This window comes from Ammospiza nelsoni, chromosome Z (assembly GCF_027579445.1).
Source record: "Ammospiza nelsoni isolate bAmmNel1 chromosome Z, bAmmNel1.pri, whole genome shotgun sequence".
NCBI lineage: Eukaryota > Metazoa > Chordata > Aves > Passeriformes > Passerellidae > Ammospiza > Ammospiza nelsoni.
The window spans coordinates 76,373,113-76,395,515 of record NC_080669.1 but is presented as its reverse complement, the minus strand read 5'-3'; the positions used below and the strand labels follow the sequence as shown (position 1 = coordinate 76,395,515).

Sequence of the window (22,403 nt, the reverse complement as noted above, 5' to 3'; positions counted from 1 at the left end):
CCAGTTGTCTTTGATGTTTTTAACTGACTTTTAATTGGTCTGCATATGTCTTCATGTTCTACTGTCCTAAGTCACAGATACATCTCTATTTGAAGATTTGCATAAATTGTCAGGAAAGTACTGAAGACTACTCTGTGTGATACTACTGTTGTATATGGGAGTATAGCTGCTCTTTGCTGATAGCTTAGATTTATACTGCAAGTTGTTTTAAGCATTCTACTGTATTTCTATAGAGCTTTTCTGTCTTCCTCTTATGGTTTGTAATTCACAGATAAAAAAGTTTGTGCTTCTTGTCACAATTTGTTTTGTTTCAGAAAGTTATTCAAATTAGTCAAGAAAACTTTTGATTCTATTTTTAAAAGTAAGTTTTGGCCTCTTAAAAAGCAGTAATGATATTTAGATTAATAAAATAGTTTCTAATTCTTTTACGTGAGAAGATATTAATGACAAATATTTTATACCATTATTGTTATGACAGTGCTCTGGAAAGCTGCACTTGTTCACCTATACTCACTTAATTTTTATTAAGAAAAATTGAATTTGTGTGAACATAGCTTCACAACAGCATTTACAATAATCAACAAATTTTTGTCTAGATTACACTAGATTAACACTCTTTCAGCTTGTTAGTGAAATTATTATGAGAAGCTATATAGAAAGCCATGCTAGAGTCCAGATATGGCACTTAAATCTCTTCAAGATTTGATCATACTTATTCTTAACAAATTCCTTTGGAATACCATTTCTTCATTATCTCAGTTCTTATGGAATAATTGTTCTTATGTGTAGTTAAATTATACTGACTGTGTGTTATACTCTGGGTAGGCCTTTACCATCTTTTTAAAGGGATTGTTCTTCTCTTTTTGAGTCTGCTGGAGGCACAAATTCTCAAAGTTATTATTACCAATTTTGAGACTGCTTTAGCCAGAGTTTCAGGGTGAATTTGTCTGAAATTTTCTATGAAAACTCCCATTTTATGTGAAGGTGGTAAGTGAGATCATTAAGTAAGTAAGGATAAAAAGAAAAATAAGGACACACTTCATTTGCACATTTTAACTGCAGTCTCTTGAAATCTGTTGGCAATAGTGTGTTCCTTAGTTTCTATAATCACAAAATTCCTAGGTTTTCCAACAGACACATGTCATTGTGACAGTGTGAATACTCTGCCTCACTTCCCCAACTTCTGCCCTTAGGAACTTGTTTACAGTGTAATTACTCATATGTAAAATCTTAATTCACATGCAGCACGTAAACATTTCTTAAAGCCTCTCTTCTCAAAAGCTTTTCCAGTAAAATGTCTGAAATATTGTGTTTGGGTTTATGCACCAATTTGGTACCTATTTAAATCATGTTAGGAGCGTGGAAGATCACTTTCCTATGGATTTCAAAAAGCGCTTGAACATTCTTGAAGTTTTTCTCCAATGTGCTGTGAACCAAATCTTAAATATTAGTCTTCATTTGTTCTCTAGAAGTTTTTCCAGCTTTCATGCTTAGAGAATGACACTCCTAGCAAAACAGGATGTAGGATGGTTGAAAGCCTTTTGTCAACATCTGAGAACCTTTGCTTACAAGGGAGTTAAAGGAATAATGAGGTACTGTTTCATGGGACCCTTTGGAACTTGTTATTGTACAAGTAGAAAGATAATAATTTTTTAATACTGAAAAGTATGTGAGTTCTAACTTCCTGATAACCTTAGTAAATGCTTTTAAACCATGTGGATCACAACAGAGAGTGTGATCAGCGGTGTGACTTTGCTGCATCATCTTTGAAAGGCAGGTGATGTGAAGAGGCTTAGAGATCATCAGAGGAGGTATCATGAAAACTTAAAGAAGTTGTGAGTATAGTGGTGTGATTAGGAAGTACAGAAAAAAACATAAGATGGAGATGTCAGTGATATGTGCAGTCTCCTGGACAGAAGTTTCTTTGTTTGCTGTCCAAGCTAGTGATACACAGTGAGCAAGTAGAGCTAGGGTGAACAAACCACAAGTGAATTCAAAACTTTACATTTTAAAGATGACTAAGTCTCTGTCAATGCAATTGAATTCTTTTCATAGTTGATTGCATTGTATAGGATTTGATAAGATATGGTTCAAGAATCACAGAAAAAATTGTTTGCAAATTGCTACAGCAGTTAATAAAACTTCTTCCATGCTTAGTGCCATCTACTACTAGGAACCAATAGAAGAGCTAAGAAATGTAGAGAACCATCCCTAGGTTTGTCATGGGTGGTCAGAATGACTGTTGCTGAAAGACTAGAGAGGTATTGTTGATGGTTGTGTTTGTTGTCTGTAGAGACCTCATTTCCTATGATGGTACCTGCTTCTCAGCTATGTTTGGTGTTATCTGGTTGACTCTTAATATTTGCAGATTAGTAACAATACAGTGACCTTCCTGAATCAGGGGAGAACCTCCTTTTAACTTGCCTGCTATATAAAGAGAGCATGCACAAAGTTCTTTTAATGATACTATCTGTGGAAAATCAGCTACAGGAAGACAGATTTATTTTTCTCCTGAATTACTGCCCAGCCCTAGATTTAGACTTAAAAATTGTCTAAATATTTCTTTATTCTAAAATAAGAAATTTGGTTATTTCCAAAACATAGTTTCTGAAGATTTGTGTATTATTTACTTCATTGACAGCATTTTGTAGAAATGATTGTCAATGAATGGTCAAACCTTGTCAATCTTGGAATCTCAACTGGTTCAGCAAACTCATCGTAACTGTCTGTGTATTATTTAAGTTTTGGCTTTTTTTTTTTTTCTGTTGTCTAGTCTTGGTAAAGATACTTATTCTTAGACATATAATGGCCCAAGACTTCTCCCATAGGAAATACTCCAGACTGACTCCACCATTAATAGACAAAACTCTCTCTGTATAATGGCTGTAGTTTTCATAGAATTATTGAGGTTGAAAAGATGTCCAAGGTCTGTTCCAACTTTCAAAGAAAAACCATCGTGTGAACTAAACCCTAGCACCCCGTACCATGTCCAGTCATTTCTTGAACACCTCCAGAAATGGTGACTGCCCACCTCCCTGGGCAACCCATTCCAATGTCTATCCATCCTTTCAGTGAAGAAATTCTTCCTGATGTCCAGCCTGAATCTCCTCTAGTGCAGTTTGAGGCTTTTTCTTCTAGTTGCCTGGGAAAATAGATTGATCCTCCACCTGGCCACAACATCCTTTCAGGTGGTTGTAGAGAGTGATAAAGTCTCCCTGAACCTCCTTTTCTCTAGGATAAAGACCCCCAGATCCCTCAGCCACTCCTTGCTGGACTTGTGCTCCAGCTGTCTTCTCCCTCCCTGGTCATGCTCCAGCACCTCAGTGTCTTTCTTGTAGTGAGGGGTCCAGAACGGATCAAACCATTCCAGATGTGTCTTCACCAGTGCAGAGTACAAGGGAGCAATCACTGCCTTGGTCCTGCTGAAGTCTCAGAATGTGCTGTGTGTCCATTGTGTGATATCTGTTCAAAACTGCTAAGGTTTGTGGTAGGGTGAAACTGTTCAAGAATGTTTCATATTTTTCGATTTCTTTTCACCTCCATACATAGGCATTGTAGCTTCTGAGCCTCCTTGTTGTCAGGGGCTTAACCATCATTAAACATCTCAGAAATATGTGAAGTTATTGCTGGAACATGTTGTTTTAAAATGCAACTTACAATCAAAATGTTGCAAGAATTTCCTGTAGGAGGAAGATATTTTCAAATACTTATTCGTAGTGCTGCCTAGGAGAGGCAAAACTTTACTTTTGTTTCTTCATTTACTGGATTCTAAGACTGTTCAATGGAATGCAGTGAAATCCTTCTGGCCTCCTCAAGTCTATTCAAAGATAAAAAGAGCTACTTTATCTGTTGCTGCAGTCTTACTTTTCAACATGAGAAATGCCACGTAATACCAAATCAGATATTGTCATATTTATCTAGAAAGTTAGGACAAGAGAGAACAAAGTCTGTCCCCTGTGTTTAGATGTGTAACTATGAAAAATAGTAAGTGTTCCATTGTTGCAACTTCAAAATTATTCATTTAAGGGAGAAATCAAGATGAGATGTCTGTAATATCTCATTGAAAAGTTCTGAGTTGCCCCTACTATTTATAGAAATATCCTGCAGCTTCCTGAGTGGTAGTCATTACCATAAAAGAAATTGGTAGCTAAGGATTCCTGCTACACATTACATTCAATATTTCAAATTACCCAAAGAAATGGTAGTTGTGGGGAGGAGCATAACAAGAATAGGAATCTGTTGAAAAACAAGGGAGAAATCTTCTTAGGGTATAGTGAGAACTTTGGTACTGGTGGTTGAGTGTGGTATCTGATTTGAGAAGGGGAAGTACAGTAGTAGAACTGTTTTGAAAATTGGGATGAGTCAAAACAGAGCTTCCCAACTTTGTGGGTGTTATTGACAGAATATGGATTTGTTGCTGAGGGCCAAGAAGGATTAAGATAAACCCTTAAGATAAGCCATGTGGTGCCCTGCTCGCTGCATACAGAAGTTGTGGCACTTTCACAGAATGGTCTAGGGAGACGAAAGCATAGCAGTCTGTGCAAAGAGGCCATCAGTAAAAGCACATTTTTCATGTAAATTGAAGCTTCAACAGAAATAACCATTCTGTTTTTTCACCTACAGTTTGGTACATTGTTTAATGATTTTTAACACTTTAAAAAATATTGGGTAGAAGTTTAAGCTGCAGAATAAAGCTGCTTTCTTCTTTAGTGGTGTTTCTTGAATGAAGCACGCAAGACCTGGATTCCACTTAATTTTTTCTTCTTGTTAGAAGTGCTGACCTATGATGACCTGACCAGAATGACTAATAATAATATCAGTCACTGAAGTTTCTGAAGATCAGTATTTCCCAATGGATGAATGGAATCTGAATGGTTGCTTTAAGAAGAGGAGTCTGTGTGTCTTCTCCACTTTGCACAGTATTCCCTTCTAAATCAAAACTATAGCTCAAAATTATAATTGGGACAGGTTGAAAAGCTTCTCTGTTTTTCAGACTTATTTTCTAGGCTAACAGTTACAGGAAGCTGATTCATTAGAGGAATTAGAACTTCAAATGTAATTAATTGGAGAAATTATTTAATTAGAAGTGTCCTCTTTAAAATTTCTGTAGGTATCCTCAAATCCTGGAAAGAAGCAAAAATTCATACAGAAGCAAAAATTCATACATTAAACAAAAAAGGAAGGAAGATAAGGCAGTGAATGGTACAAAGATACCTTTAGATAATTAGTGTTTCCTAGATAGTAATGAGTGGGGGAGGTTGGAATAAATTTACCTAATATAAAATTTAAAAAAAACAAAGAAAATTCTAAAAAATTAAAATAACTGTCAGAATTAAGGAGATTGTGTATGTTTTGGTTTTGTTTGGAGGGTTTTTTAAATCAAAAATGTGTGACTGAAATGGCTAGTGCCTATATACTGACCATTAAATCTTCATCACTGGACCTTAATAAGAATCTTTTTGATCTTTCCTTTTTCTGCCGTCAACTTGCTTTTGTTGATAATTTCCTAATAGCTGATATTCGGAACCCTAGGTACTATTTTTATTTATTCTTTTTTGGTGGTGGTTTTTTTTTGTTCCATCTTCTCTGAAGTGATCCCTTCTCTACTTGCAGTGGATAGCTAAAATTCCTAGAAAATACACTGCAACTATCTAGATTGCATCTTGATCTAGCAATGATGTGCTTCCTACCAATCTTATTTAGACCTTTTGTGAACACAGTTATATGTAGAGATACACATTAAAAATATGCAGGTTATATTTAGTGTGTTTTTATATAAACATGAAACAACATAACTGTTCAGTTTTTCTGAATTATTATTCTAGGATCAAGACAACCTTTAATCCAACAATCTCAGCCTCCACCTTATTCATCACCTAGAGATGTTCCCCCAGACATATTGTTAGATTCTCCAGAAAGAAAGCAAAAGAAACAAAAGAAAATGAAGTTAGGCAAGGATGAAAAAGACCAGACTGAAAAAGCTGCAATGTATGATATCATTAGCTCTCCTTCCAAGGACTCCACTAAGCTTACATTAAGACTGTCTCGTGTAAGATCTTCGGATATGGACCAGCAGGATGATATGCTTTCGGGTTTGGAAAACAGCAGTGTGTCAGAGGGTGATATTCCTTTTAATGTGCAGTACCCAGGACAGACTTCTAAAACACCCGTTACTCCACAGGATGTTAACCGCCCACTAAACGCTGCTCAGTGTTTGCCGCAGCATGAACAGACAGCTTTCCTTCAGGCACAACAAGTGCCTGTTTTACAACAGAACACTTCAGTTGCTGCAAAACAACCTCAAACTCCTGTGGTACAGACACAGCAACAGGTTTCGCAACAAGGAGCTATAACGTCATATGATGAAGTAGAATTGGATGCATTGGCTGAAATTGAGCGGATAGAACGTGAATCAGCTATTGAAAGGGAGCGATTTTCAAAAGAAGTGCAAGATAAAGGTAAAAGGATTGTGTGTGTGTATATACACTATATATTATATAAATATATATATGCATATAAACCCTATATATATATATATATATAAAAAACTTCCTGTCATTGTCACATAATTCAATTCTGTTTACACAGTGTAGGGTCTTCTACAACATTCATCTCCATTCTCTTCCAACAATGAACTGTAATCTTTCATATATGCATACTTTGAATATCTGATATTCTTTATTTGGGGTCTTAATGGGTGGAAAGTGAAATTCTTATGTTTCGAAATTCTTTTCAAATATTCTTACTTTTAACCATGAGACTGAATGAAGCACAGTTAATGTTGTTTATAGTTTCTAAAATCCCAGCAGTACCATAAATCAAAATTTATAGTAAGTTTTGACTTACTATAGTAAGTTGTATTATTAAGCCATGTTGCCTAATTGAAGAAAATGCAGGAAAATTGCTTTATCCCATTTCTATTCATATCCCCATTTGGATTTAATGTGAAGGAGATGTTAGACTAAAATCACATCTGTTTTGTTCTTCTGAAGGTAGCATAATGATTGGGTAATATATTCAATTATATTGTTACTAATGTTTGCTCAACTGGATATTAATTATTATGGAGGCATTAGAACCTTTAGAGAACTACCATATAGAACCTTTAGAGAACTACCATATATCTCTATGGTCATGTGGGCCTCTGAAATGTTTTATCTTCACTTCGTTAGGTGCACTTTTTTTCTTAATGGAGTTAATTGAATTTATCAGTTTTGGGTTTTTTTGCATTTCTCTTTCTTTTTCTGTTGTTAACTGGCTTGAAAGTCTTTGGTTTCAGATGGGGTTTATGAATTAGATAGTAATAATTTACCATAAGTATTTTTCAGAATCTTCCTCTGCACGTTGTTTAACTTCTGAATAAAAAAATGTTTTGTAGCATAATCCTAATTTATTAGATACTGTCAGGTAAAGTGTTGCAGAATGGAAAATGGTGAAAATTCTGATTTTGGAAGTTCATAGGTGAAAATGGCTCATGTAGACATACTTGCATGGAATGAATTTTCTCACAGTTTGGGTCTTTAACATCAGAAAGGGTGCAAATTTTCTCCCTATTCAAAGTGGTTTTTCACTATTTTAAGTGATGCCTTAGTGGTGAAAGGAAGAGAGAATTTGTCTGTGTGTGTCTGTGCGTGTGTGTGTGTGTGTTTGTAAACATGGTTGCAATACTAAAAGGTGTGACTTCTAAGATGTTTCTTATTTGGTAATTAAATAATTATTTTTTTTTTAGCAAAAACTATTTATGAATATAAGGAGAAAATGTGTGCTCGCTGCAAAAGAGATCTCTACTGATCTCTACTGCCTTTCATTTAATGAGATGGGGAATTTGTTCATTTGCTTAAATCTCTTCCATTAATTTTAAATTTATTGTTGGAGAGTGTGTGGTTTGTGGCCTAATAGTTCAAAAGCTACATTTATGTCCACATATTTAAAATAGAATCTCTACCATGTTTTGCCTGAGAAGCAGCTGAAAAAATACAGCAGCTTTCAAACACTTTGATCAAAACTAAAATTACATAAAGTTTGTTTATGATAATTACACATCCATGATCAGAGCCTTGATTTGTTTGTTTTGGGGAAAGGAGGGATTTTTATGGACTGTGGCCTTTCCTGTTCACCGCTGGTCAATAACCATCTTCCCAAATACAGATTCTGACCTTATGGTTTCCCTTACTTGTGTCCTCTGGTGGGTCTCAGATCTCCCTGACCTCTTAAAATTGCTGTAAATCAGGTACAAGAGTTGCTGCCCTATACTGGAACAGATTATCACTACTTATTCACTTGTGCTAAGTTGCCCCTATGATAGACAGCAGCACTTTTCACTTTTTCACTCTGGCTCTTGAGGTTTCAGCCATAACTGCATAGTATTTAGTAGAAAGATTTTTAGCATTCTTGGAACAGATTTCCTGAAGATGCTACCTTGGAGATATGTAGTTCTTATTTTTTTTGGTAATGCTTTTGCCATTGCTTCTAAATTTATGCTGTATCTAGAATCTGATATACTCTGGGATTGTTCTAGTTAGAGAGCTGTTTGTTTTGTGAGGCTGCAAGAGGAAGCATCCTCTGTTGTTCCTATAGGAATATGTCTGCTAGAAACATATTCAATAACTTCTAAACATGTCATTCATTTCTGCAAAGCTGCATAGTGTATTTATACAAAATCCTGGCATTTGTGCCTTTTTGTACATGTACTGTAACTTCAGATCACATTATGTCAGGAAGAGTGTGTGGATGTAGCAAGTGCTCAGTGTAATTAGAGTGGGAGTGCATAGAACCAGCTGATGCTTTACAATAGCAAGCATCCCTTTAGAGAGCTTACTCAAAATGCTAGCGCATACTAAAACATGCATGAAAGCGTCTTTGCTGCTTTTGTAACAGAGGCATGGGAATGCATATTACAGCCGTACTGTGTTTTCTGTGTATACTCACACCGGTTCCCATAAATTACTTTCAGTAAAGTGGTACTCAACAGTTTTGATAGTAGATTAGTGGTCTCTTCTGTCCTTTATTTTAGACATGAAATTTCCACAATTCTGTACTCCATCACAGATTTTCAAATGCTTTCTTTTTAACAGTAAGGGTTTGGTTGCACAGGACATGTTCTTCCGAGGTTAATAACCAGTAATGTGGAAGAGTTTATTTCAGAAAAACAGCAGAGATTTTGGGGGGACATTCTTGCTAAAAGTTATACAGCTTGTCTACGGCAATGGTGAGGTCTGGGGTTTTTTTGAATGCTGAGGTCCTTTTATTATATTTTGTACTGGTGGTAAATGGGGATTGGAGCCTTGTGGTACTTATATTACTTTCTGTAACAAATCATTGTTTCCAATAAAGCTGTTAAAATATTTAGCTTCCACCAAACAAAATCTCTCAAAGTGGGAAGCAGTCTGAGTTTCAGAAGAGGAGATAACACAGGGGTTTGCAGAAGCGCCTTCTTTGAAAAGCAGCTTGTCTTTCTGAAATCTGATTTTCGTGCTTTTGTTTTATGAAAAGGAATCTTTAGTGCAAAAATCACTAATCCAAAATCTGACAGATTTGAGCTACTGGGTGTCAGATAAGCGTAAGGAGTGATTTTATAATATAGACTTCCTTCCTCATATCCAAGTGCTTTTTGTAGCTATGTTTTTATAATTCTATCCTTTTTGGCTGCTTGGCTCTTGGAGTGTGTCCTCTTCATATATCATGATAAAGAGGTGCGAAGTTTAACAATAACAAGTTGGTTTCATCTTTGTTCTCTGTGTGGAAGGGCCCGAGTTCGTGTCCTCTTTCTACTCTATCCTTAAGAAAATGTCTCTATTGATTAACTTAACAAGTAATTTTTCTGTGTCTGTCAGTGAAAGGAGATTTTGAAGATCTAGATATTTGGCACCAAAAGTTGCATTTTAATACATCTCTTATATTTAATAGCTTCAGTAGTGCTAAATAGTCCATGGAGCATGGCATAACTCAGGTCTTCAGTTTCCATTGCTTCCCTCACAACGACCTCTATATCCTCATCAGATAAAATATGTTAATCAATAATAGATCATATCTTCTCTTTTGAAAGAATCTATAGTATTACAGATAGATCTAGCTATTACTTTTCAAGACTCAGATTATCTGAGTTAGAAAAAAAGTGATTCAAAAGGGATTTTAGAGAAGTGGATTGACTTTTTCCGTAAGGAGTGACTGGTAAACTGTCCTCTGGTTACATTGTGATATTTTGATTACATAATTTCTTCAGAAAGATACTGAAACTTAATTCACACCTTCTTTTCTAACTACTGCCAGTACTGTCACACTTCCTGTACTACTTCGTGCAGTTGAAGGCTTTTGAAACAACTAGGGGTCTATATTCTGAACCGGTTTTGTTCCCTTAACTGACATTTTGCTTTGTTCACATTCTGAAGTTGACTACAGGAAATCCTATTAAGTTTTTAAAATTTTCCCAGGAATTTCTGTTGTTCTCAGGCATCTTTTTTTCTTTAGGGAGGTGGGAATGTTGGGGGAGAAATTTCATTTTGGTAATCTCAGTTCTTTGCATTAAGTTGTGCTTTGCCACTGTTCAGATACAGGTTACTTATTTTTATATGTAGTTAAGTAATTCAAAGTTAGTCCATCACTTTTAGACTAAACCTTTCCTAGAACATTACATTAAGTTCTCCTTCTTTTTCAAGATTTAGATCTGTTACAGAATTTATTTGCAGATACAAAGTTTGTACATAAAGATCTTTCATGCTTTTCTAAACCTCCAAATACTGTGAAACAAAAATGTTTAACAGACTGATGCTAAAAGGAGCTTGCAGTCTTTTAGTGACACGGAAAAGGGAAGATAACCTTGAAAATTGCATAAAATCCCAGAAAGTAACCCATCTCTTTCAGATGCTTTCTTGCAAATTGATTTAGCTTTTTTTTTTATTCAGATTTGCTATGTTTTAATCTGAGCTCTTCCATACACAGGACTGTGTAGTTAAGTTTTAGATTTCTTCAAAGATACTTTTGTATAATACAGCAATGTTAACAGATTGAGGAGGTCTGCTTGTAAAAGGCAGAAGTTTGTTTTCTGGCATTTGTGAAAGAGTAATCAAATCATTAACCATTTCATTAGGAGGCTAATATTTTTTTAAACTTAAAAGCATTAGAAAAAAATTTTTAATGAGACAAACCAACTTGTATATGTGTGTTTTTGCCTGTATATTTTACCCCTGAGGATCCATTTTACCCACTTCTTTGGAATCTTACTGTGGATTCTTTGAATTAGGAAGAAGTGAAGCTGTAATAACTTTATTTCCAATAATTGGATCAGTTAGGGGGCATTTGGATGCCTGCTGTGGGCTCTTCTTTTTTTGGTTCGTTCCAAGCCCTTAGCAGCAGAGACACACATCCCAAGAGTGTGAATCTGCCGGAGCAAAACTCTCAAAACTACAGTTGTAGGTAAGTAACCTTTTTCTCTTACCTTTTAAGTTCTTACCCAGCTACTCTCCCTTTCTCCCCATTACCCATCTCCTCCATAAAATTCCCTAAAGAGGAAACTAATAGAAGAATACTATTAAGAATGAATAGTTTGTTTATGTCTAATTTTATGTAGTTACTTCATGAAGTGACAATGTGTAATTATAACCAGGATATTAGCATTCATTTCCAAAAATATTTTGTAGGGGGCTTATTGCCTCAAAAATGGAGCTACAAGTAGTGATTTGTATGGTAATCTTGGAGATTACAGTCATTAATACCAGAAGGTGAGGAGATAGAGTGTGAAAGATAAATGAGTGTCTGTATAGGAGAATGTGAGACTTAGGTATCCTGGGTTTTGTGTATACAAGCTTTCATTAGGTCTGCATTTTGTAGTGTGATGTAATAGATGAAACTGGCACCTCATATAGCTCTTTCAAGAAAACACAGCTTTGCAGCCTCCAGGTCCTATAAAAGACAGATTTTGTGTTTTTGTGTGTTCAGACATGTTTTAAGAAAAGTAAGGGGAAGAAGGATTCCCGTTCTGTGAGAGGAATTGCAATGAAATATTGCAATGTTTACGCCTGTGACAAGTTACTTCCTTTTACAGTTTTTATAAAGATTAATGTACTTTACAAATGAAAAATGTTTTTCTTTTAAAAAAAGGTAGGATCATATAATTTAATAGTATTTTTATTTGTGCTCATATGTAGAATGAAATCAAAATTCTTCTATTTATACCAGGTTGTGCTTCACATATGGTAGTGCAGAAAACTGCTCTTGTAAGAAGGTGTAGAAAATAACTGAACTTTAGCTGTTTAGCAAGAAACCTTCTTTCTTTCTGCCTACACTGTAAACTAAGACTAGAAAATTCAATATAAATTGCATGTAATGTATACCCTTGATTGTACCTGTGGATCAGAGGATTTATGATACCATTAATCCAATAATAACTTACATACTGGGACAGACATTTCTTTATAATGGATTTAAATCTTGATAAAGAGATGGCATGAGTAGTTAATAAACCCTATTAAGAGCTTAAGCCCAGCATTTCTGTAGTTCACATTCACTAAGTTCATGCTGACATCAACTTAAGAAGACACAATATTTTTTTTCATTGTCGTGGAATATAAGTGTTAATCTAGTTAATTGATGATATTTTTGAGTACAAGGCAGAACCAAATCAACAGCTGGAAGTGAGAAGAGAAAGTCATTGATAATTTCTAAAGTTTTCTGTCTATACTAATGAATTAAAATCTAATTGGATAATGTTAGCCATGATGCTTAAGAGTTTTCATTCTGACGTTAGTGTGTTGCATTTTTCTTGTGGAATGCTACACTGGGTATTTCAAACTAAGTATACTTGAGGTTTTGCTCAGATATTTTGAGTTTACAAAACTGTAATTTTGTGCAAAATCACATGGATAAAACCTAGTGTTTATGCTGAAAAATCTATCTCATAAATAAAGTCATATGGTTTGTGAAAGCAATATTAAATTCAGGGAGTTTAAGTTGGAGTTTCTAATCTCTAAACAAATGTAGATATTTGATTATACTTTTCTGTAGTTCAATTTTTTTGTTATTTCCTAGTGTAGCATTTCTTTTGTATTACTGTAATTGCCAGAGAATAGTGAGTAACTAGACATCCTTAAGTAGAAAAATTCATAAGACACTATGATGATTGTATTATTGCTGTATTTAAGAACACAATCAAAACTTTCTAATCTTAGTTTTGATGAAGTCTTCTACACCTTAAGGCATATCAGGGATCGCTGTAGCCTTTTTGTTTTTTAAACTGAAAGAGTTTAGACATTGTTCTGGTGGGGTTTCCTTTTTGGACAATGACCAGAAATTTGATGAAGTGTTTTAACAGGTCATTGAAGAGTAGCCTGTGGTTCTGTTCTGAGTCTTGCAAGTCTGTTTCTTTGAACTGCAGCAGTTGAAAGTCCTCTGATCTCTTCAGAGGTTTTTGGAATTATGTACCATTCTATAAAGCTTCCTATACGAGGTTCATGACTGTACTTTCTTGATTTCTTCTGTAAGGGAGGAAGTAGTGAGAATAAAATCTTTGTCCTGTGTTGGTTGTATCTCTCCTTCAAGGGGAAGAACTAGTTGTGTGGAAATCTCTTCTGCTGATGGAAGGGTTCTGTTGGTTGTTCAGTTCTTTTTTATCATTTGGCATAAGACTTTGAGGGGAAGTCAGACTGGAGCAAACTCTTATGGATTGTGCATACGTGAGGGAGCTGAAAAGAATGGGTATTTGTCCTAACTCCACTGATAGGTTGTCCATTGGTACCGTTGAAGTAATTTTAAACATTCCTTGTATACAGATTAGATTCTTGTGGTCTACAGAGCACTGTTAGTTGGGGGACAGGGCATTTAGCTTCAAAGAAATCTGTGAATAGTAACTTAGAAAAGGAAACAGTTAACAGTAGACATGTTTGTTATTGAAACATTTAGCTATTTGTCATTTGTCAAAAATATCTAATCTTGCTTGCTAGTTTAAATAAGATAAGCTTATAATTGGCCTCTATCTGGTCTCTGATGTTGTTAAAAATAGGAGATTTGACAATATGTAATAACATATTAGGACTAGAATATTTGAGTTAAATTTGTTAACTTGTGATATAATTAAATAAGTGCTATTTCAAATGAGTGGAAGCATATCCTAGTAATCTCTGATATCAGAGATTAGAAGAGTTAGAGGTTTCAAGACATAAAATTCTTAAAAGTTATCCTTTACAAAAATAAAATTCATACTTTCAATTACCATTTAAATAGTTCATCTAGAATTCAACATAAGAGAATCAATCTTTTTGTGTCCCCAAAGAGGAGAACATTTACATATGAGCATTTTGAATATGAAGTCTTCCACGGAGTCCCTTGCAGGGTGTAAAATGGGGAAGCAAAAATTTATCTGTTATGTCTATTTATAAGTATACCAAACAATATTAATAGAAGGAAGTGTTACCGTTCTGCTAAAAAGAAGCTTAGCAACCCTGCTGATGGTTATTATTTAGACTTGTTGCCTTTTCATAGATACTTACAAAAGGCCCATTTTCAATATGATGGACCGAGTACTTCTAGAACTGAGTATCATCCAGTTTTACTCAATTGTTTAAGGAGTTTATTCTGGGATTATCAGGTTTGCAAGGAAGCAGTAATATAGAGGATTTCAGTGCTAATGGTATCTTGACTGTTGCTTTGGAAAGATTCCAAGGTGAGTAAAAGAATAGATACATTTGTAGTAACAGCTCTCTTCATCCACCTGCTGCTTCTAACACTTCCTCAGCTTCCAAGCATATCTCTTTTCTGGATGAATGGTCTTCAAATCACAATTTCCTTGTAGTTTCAGCAGAAATGTATCTCATGAGGTCTGTGGTTATTTCAGTGCAATGTAGCTCATTGCACAAAGTTCCACAGTAACTAATTAATTAAATTCTAAATCATAACTTTGATACACATTTCCTAAGATGAAGACAATAACCTGCTTTCCAGGAATACTGTTCATAAGAGGATTTGTGGGAGATTACCACTTGGAAATCCAGCTGATTTTTTTCCCATGTCAAGCTTGTGGTTCCAGTAATGCTTTGTTTCTTGTGCCATGGTGAATAATTTCATTTGATAGAACAGCTCTACTATTTTTTAGTATAGTGTAGTTTATGATCTTGCTTTGAGTTCCAAGGTACTGCCTTTTAGTGAGCATGTTGCAAAGTAAAGAGAACATTCTTATGAATTTGCTAAGTCAAAAGGCTTCATACATAGAGTAACTGTTCTCCGAACTACAATAGATTTGTTAAAGGAATTAGAAAAAATGTAGGTATATTTTAAGTATATCTATAACCTCAGAGAAAGGTGGAGGAGTGAATTAATTGTTTTGAAAAGAATCTGAAAACAATGAACTAGTATACCAAATCATTAATATAGTCAGAAAACTCTTCTGTAACTTAATAGATACTCGTTTTACTATGAAAACTGTTACAAAGACGGAAGCAAAAACATCCTGATCACACTTTATTGGACTAAAGAGATTGTGACCCAATATATTTGGAACTGCAACAAGCTTCAGATCTAGGTCTGTAAGATTTCAAAGAAAGACATTAGTCTGATATTTTGGTGAAGCCCCAGATCCCAATATTTTCCCTCCCAAAAAATACTACTGTCTGTGGAATGAAGTTTGAATACAGATGCCTTGAAGGATATGAAGTATATTTCAATGGATATTGTAAAAATTCATCTGTTCATATTGGGACTCATGACTTAACGAAGAAGCTGTATGCAAATTTCCGTATATTCGACTGTGCAAGAGAAGATCTGAAGACATCTGTTTTTAGAGGTTCCCTACTCTCTTCTCATCTCACTGTTCTAATTCTTGTATAGCTGAAAGTGAGTTCAAGATTTTATGAAGCCCTCAGAACCCAATGGTATGTTTCAGCTTTCAAATTTTTGTAGCTGTTATTTCAACTTCAAAAGTTTTTGTACTTATTCAATGGAGTTTTTTCATTATGCTTTTTGAAGGCAGTGGTACTATATATTCATCCTATCTTTTTTGCCCTAGTTAACTGGATACTTTCTTATACTTAGGACAGCTTTTTTAGTCCTAGATCCAGAATTCTCATAGAGACAAAGTGGTAATGATTGAGTTTAGTTTTGAGGCTCACTTTCAAGATGTACTGGAAATAAGAAGAAATCTGTGAATGATCTGTAACTCTGTCTGCAATCACCTTGCCATCTAAGAAAATTAAACTGTGAAGGTGTCCCTTTCTTCTCAGGCAAGATGTCAAGTTACTAAAACATCAGTATTCTAATGTCAAGATAGATGAAGAATGTGCATCAGAAGAGCTATGTATTTAGAGAGAATATGTGTATCAAGTTGTGATGTAATCATCTACTTATGTGTTCTCAACTTACGATTTGACATTTTGGATGATGAAGAGCAGCAGCATGATGAACCTGGTCCCATACAGAAGTCCAAGCAAGAAAATTGGCCCTACTTGAATTGTTTTGGTTGTTTGTTCTTGGTGCCGTCAGCATGAGGGCTCTGAAAGGTGAGTTTTGGTTGATCCAGCTACAGCTGTCTAAGGCATCACAGCTCATGGCCATCTGCTCCTGTAGTAGGCATAAGAGAGGAAGGCATTTTCTTGCTTAAAGCTGAATCATTCAGCCTGGTAGGTTAATGCTGACCGCCTTCACTACTGCCTTATGGTGATGCATTAGAGAGTAGTTGTGGAAATATGAATGTGGGTTCCCTTCTGCTACAGATGATAACTTCAGTTAAAGAAATGGGGCAGATAATGAATAACAGTAACATCTTAAAGATTACTGTTAGATCCACCATCAGAGCTTTTCAGGACTTTTTCAGTGTGCCTGGTATTTCAGGAATAAAATGACAACTTTTCATAAGAAAACAAGTTTCTGAACTTAGATTTCAAAATGTAAAGGATTTTAATTGAGAAGTAAGGTAATGATGTGTGTGGATATATGCATATTTGTTCTAATCCATAGTGAAGAAAAATTAATCTATTTAAGTCCTCATATGAATCCAGCAGTTGCTGTAGCACAGGAAAAGCAAAAATCTCCATGCTAAAAAGCTGCATCTTTGATTTGGAAAATTTATTTTGCCTTACATGTCTATCACAAAGTTGGCATTCATTCCTATAGGCTTCTGTTGAGCTTTGCAAAATTCTTTATTTGCAGTTGATCAGTTTCTGCATGGAGTTTATTGTATCTGTCTTTACCTGTCTTCCAGCCATTAAATCTTGTACAAAACTTTTGGGTTTTAGAAAGTTAGAGATATCCAAATAGATTTGAGGATGAAAATGATAGAGAAAAATCCTGTTCACATCACTGGAATTGACCATGTTATTTCTTGTCGTTGTGGCCTAATTTTAATTTTGGAGGTGATCCTTCAAAGTATTTCTAAATAAAAATCCTCTAAAAATTTTCAAGAAATTAGAACTCATATGTTGTGATTCTGGTTTACATTTCCAGAGGACTGTGTGGATTTTTTCTTTGACATTTATTTCCCTATTTCTTGATTACATCTTCCTTACTGTACATTCACATGCTCTGAATGGAGAGCTGGTTCATTGCATCTGGTGCTAAGGCACAACAAACCTAGGCATAAAGAACAGTATTTTTCTTGCTTTGCATTTGTGGTCTCGACATTTTGGCAATAGATCTATGTTCAGTAATTCCTTACAATCTTATCCCCGGATTACAGAGAAAGGGGTTTTTTTGACAAATTATGCAGTGGTAGTTGAGAAATGAGAATATAAGCCATAGTGCAGATAAAGCATCTAGTTTGCATGGCAGAAATTAATTTTAGTTTAGAGTTCTGTGTTGGTAATATAAATGGGTTGTAGTTTTATATGGGTAGAATATACTCCTTTGGATACTTCCATGTGCTTCTCATGTCTATGAATTCTACCAAATTACAGGTGGTTGACTTAATTTTTCTGTATTCTGCTCCTAATGTTTTTTAGTGTAAACTGAAGGGCTTATTGCAGAGTCAGGTTCTTGACAGAAAATTATCACAATACTTTGTGTTTCATCTCAAGTTTTTAAGTGTGTAGCGGTCCCCCAACTAATATGCATGTGTTAAGGTAGAGACTCCAACTGGTTTACTGCTTTGTTTCAAAGAGAAGCATGGAGGGGTGGTATAGTTACTTTATCAGTTTTGTTCATTCCCTGACTAAAATATGTGTGAAGTCCAGCTGATCCACTGAACCAAGTGGGGAAAACCTCTGTCGTAATCATTGCAGATCCTTGCTTACTTAGTACTTGTGTAATAAAGAGGTTGGATCTGCAGAAGATATCTTCTATAGTAGTATTCCTCAAAAACTAGTTGTGGAGCTGCAGCTTAACTTTGACTTTTCAGATTTCTGCTTCAAGTGTAATTAAGGAGTTTGGGAGTTTTTTTAATGGGGTTGGATTTTTTGGTCCTTATGTATTGCAGCTACTTTATTAGGTGGTTCACTTGGGAATTACACAGGACCTTTGATTTCATATGTTTTGAGGGAGGGTTTTTTTAATGATTAGCTGGCATTTGTGGGACAGTGAATGATAGTCTGAATACATTAAAAAGTATTAGTTAGAGAAGTCCTATTCTTGCTTTTAAATTCAGTGGATTTTGTTTTGTGTGCATATCCATGCTGTGGAGGATTCGTTATGGGAATGGAAGGGAATGGACATTCTTCCTTGAACATTTATCAGTTTTTATATATAATTTGTGATTTTTTTTTTCTCTTTTAACTTGCAGATAAGCCTCTAAAGAAGCGAAAACAAGAAAACAAACCACCAGAGGCTGGAGGTGCTACTGGAGGAAATAGAACAGCTTCTCAGGAGACAGGTTCTGCAGGAAATGGGGCACGGCCAGCACTGATGGTTAGTATTGATCTGCAGCAAGCAGGAAGAGCAGACTCTCAGGCAACTGTAACTCAGGATTTGGACACCATCAAAAAACCTGAAGAAATAAAGCCGTATAATGACGGGTTTATGTGTGTTCCCCAAGAAGACACTGTTGGAGTTCTTAAATTTAAACCTGAAAACCATCCAGAAATTTTTAGGAAAAAGTCAGACTTTGAAAGTCAAAAGACAGATATCCAGCAAAATGAAAACAGACAAATGGAATTCCAGCAAAATGAGAGCAGACGGTTGGAAAGTAAATACAATGAGAGCAAGCAGTTAGAAGTGAAACATGAAAGCAGACAAATGGAAGTGAAACAGAATGAGAACAGACAGACAGAATTGAAACAAAATGAGAGCAGGCAAATGGAGATGAAACAAAATGAGGGAAAACAAAATAATGGCAAACAGGAAATACGGCAAAGGCCAGAAACACCGAAACAGAAGAGTGAAGGCAGACCTGAAACACCAAAACAGAAGAGTGAAGGGAGGCCTGAAACACCTAAACACAAACATGATAATAGGAGGGACTCCAGTAAACCTTTGCCAGACAAGAAAATTGAAATACCTAGGCACAAACTAGATGTGAAGTCTGATCTTTCAAGGATGAAACCTGAAAATCGACCTGATCCAACAAAACCGAGGCCTGATGGGCGCTCAGTTTCTGATACACCAAGGCGTGACCATGACAGCCTTAAACAAAGATCTGAGGACAGGGGTGAATCAGAGAGATACAGAGGAGATCCATCCAAGATCAGAAGGCCTGAATATTTGAGATCCTCAAACAAAAATGAACATGATTCTAAGCATGGTATTAAACCTGATGGTTCAAAACCTGAGAAATTTGAAAGGAAATATAGGCATGAGTCTGGTGATTCAAGGTTTTCTTCTGGGGATCAGAAATCAAGGCCTGACAGCCCTCGTATTAAACAGGAAAGTAAAGGGGATTCTAGCAAATCAAGACCTGATAAACCTGGTTTTAAGTCACCAAACAGCAAGGATGAACGAAGGACAGATGGTAATAAGAGTAAAGTAGATAGTAATAAAGCACATGGTGACAATAAAGCAGAGTTTCCCAGCTATTTGTTGGGGGCAAGGTCTGGCGCATTGAAACATTTTGTCATTCCAAAAATCAAACGTGATAAAGATGGCAATGTTACTCAGGAGTCAAGGAAAACTGAATTTAGAGGTGAACATAAGGACAAAGTAGAGAAGATTGGGCTAGTTGAAGATCTGAATAAAGGAGCTAAGCCTGTAGTTGTCCTTCAAAAGCTTTCTTTGGATGATGTGCAGAAATTTATTAAGGACAGAGAAGATAAATCAAGGGGCTCTTGTTTTAAACCTAACAAGAACAAGTCAACCAAACCTAATAAAGGTAAGAGTGTTTTAATATTAATTGCATTGTGTCTTTTACACTTGAGTTCTTGTAGACTTTCTACTTCTGCTGTTAGAAATTAAATGCAAACATTTGATAGTTTCTATGCTTGCTTATATGGTGAGAAATAAACTGAAACTAGTCTAAGGACTTGTCATTATCAGAAATCTTGCTAGAAATGTACCTGAAATTATTTATCTACTTCAGTACAACTACTTAATCTGGCAACTCTTTAGTGGTCTTAAGATGTACTTCAGCTGCACTAGTTTTATATGGTCCTTTATCTGGTGAAATGTAACTGTCGTGTGTATAATTTTACCTGATTAGGTCTGTCTGTATAAAGGGCTGCCACTACTGTAGATATTGTAGCTGGAATGATGGGAAATACTCACTATGCAAGCCCTACAATTATTTTTGTATTTAATTTGAAGTTAAATGGGTTTTTCCAAAGCATGTGTTTAAATGGTGGTAGTAGGAACATAGTTGCAGAATCCCACCTACCTCCTTAACACTGTAGGCACAAATCAGTTGAGGAGGTTCCGTACTTGAGACTTTCTGACAGTAGCTTAGAAAAACGTTTGATCTGTAGGAGACTTCTTTTTATCATTGTCTCTGGTGTCCATTATATGCAGAAGGAAGAAAGCTGAACAATTAGCTGGCATTTTGAAATTAGTAATATGGACAGGAAATAATTTAGAATATCTTGTAGGTTTGATATTTAACTCATTATCTCTTTGCAGATTTAACACTTTTTAAAAATAAGATCCTTTTTTTTCTTGGTACTTTCATTTTGACTTCATTGGTTTCAGACTGAAGTAGATCATTTCACACTGTGAAATCAGTATTACTAACTGGTTGGATTTCCCTTTTTTTAACATTTAAAGAATTTAAGTTTCTTATATAGTTATGTTTATAGAGTTGTTGTGTCTTAAAATAGACACAGAGGAGAGGTTTACAATTGTATAGAGGATGATGTATAAATCCATTTCCAGGTGTATAATGAATTCAAGATTAAAACACTTTTTTACATAGCTAATCTGGTAAGAAATTATGTAGAAATCATCTTCATGAATGTACAACTGTTTTATGTGCAGTTGTAAAGAGGTGTTTTCTGTATCTTTAATTTCTTGTGGTATGCCTGTTTGCTATCTACTAACCAGTTTATATTAACTCTAAAAAGCCTTAATAATAATTTGTGATGTATTTTACATATTTGTAAAATATTAGCCTCCTTGTTAGGGATTTCTTTTTGTCTTGGGAATAAGAACATTATCCCTGTCCCTTTTTGAAGTTCAAAAGAGGCAAAATTTCAATTTCTAATAATAGATATCTAGTGTTAGCCATAAAATTATGGTATCTTTGTTCTCAGTTTAATCTGAAGCTTTCACATGAAACCCTTATGTCCTTTATAGAAAATGCTAAAAACTTTCTGGTGGAACTGAGGTCTAGTCTCAGTAGGATAGATTTTGAATTCACACTTTTTTATGTGCAGAAAATCAGTTACAAGTCTTCTGAACAATAGGCAGTGCATGTATGCTTTCCAAAAGTGTTTCTGAATTACTTTTTTCTTGTAGTCTGTATTATATGTGGTTATATATGTAGAATGCTTTAGTAATGTGTAAAGGTTTTAATGACTTTTGGTATAATTCTAGTACCTGTCACAGATGAGCAATTCAGTAATTTTAACATTAGGCTTATAATTTCTCTACAATGTTTTTCTGCATTTTTTTTTCTTTCTGAAGTCATCATTTTCTTGCATTTCTTGCACTTTGAAGTAACTTGTAACACGTTTTACAGGGAAAAATGGTTTGAATCTGATACAAGTCTTTTTGCAGTTCTATTTGGAATAAGATTCTTACAATGATAATAGAAATAGGTTTCATGAAAAGAATAATGTAACTCTTTTTATCTTACAAATCATGTTTTGAGTGTTCAGCAGGCAGATTTTGGAGAAAGTGTATTTGAACTGCAGATTTTTGATGTGTATATTTAGTTCTGTTTTTTTTTCCTGGTAACTTACTTCCTAGAATGCATGCTACTTAACCAGGTGAATTCCAGTGTTTTAAAAGATACAAATTTTCTATAGATATCTCTCTTCATAAGGCAAAGTCTATTTTTTAACAGCTAACTGATGTAGATGTATTCATGCCACTGACATGGTGTCCTCAATCCAGTTGAAATAGTGTTG

General features: G+C 35.1%; 1 protein-coding gene across 7 annotated transcripts in view; it reads left to right on the top strand.

The window, feature by feature from the left end:
- Nucleotides 1-22,403, top strand: part of NIPBL (NIPBL cohesin loading factor) — a 147,764-nt gene that overhangs the window by 72,359 nt on the left and 53,002 nt on the right. For 5 of the 7 annotated variants that reach the window (XM_059492651.1, XM_059492650.1, XM_059492653.1 and 2 more), the window contains exons 9-10: nucleotides 5,826-6,458; nucleotides 18,695-20,215. In XM_059492651.1, the coding sequence (XP_059348634.1) occupies nucleotides 5,826-6,458; nucleotides 18,695-20,215 (2,154 nt within the window). The remainder of the gene's footprint in view (nucleotides 1-5,825; nucleotides 6,459-18,694; nucleotides 20,216-22,403) is intronic. The other 2 variants (XM_059492654.1, XM_059492656.1) reach the window with 2 other exon arrangements.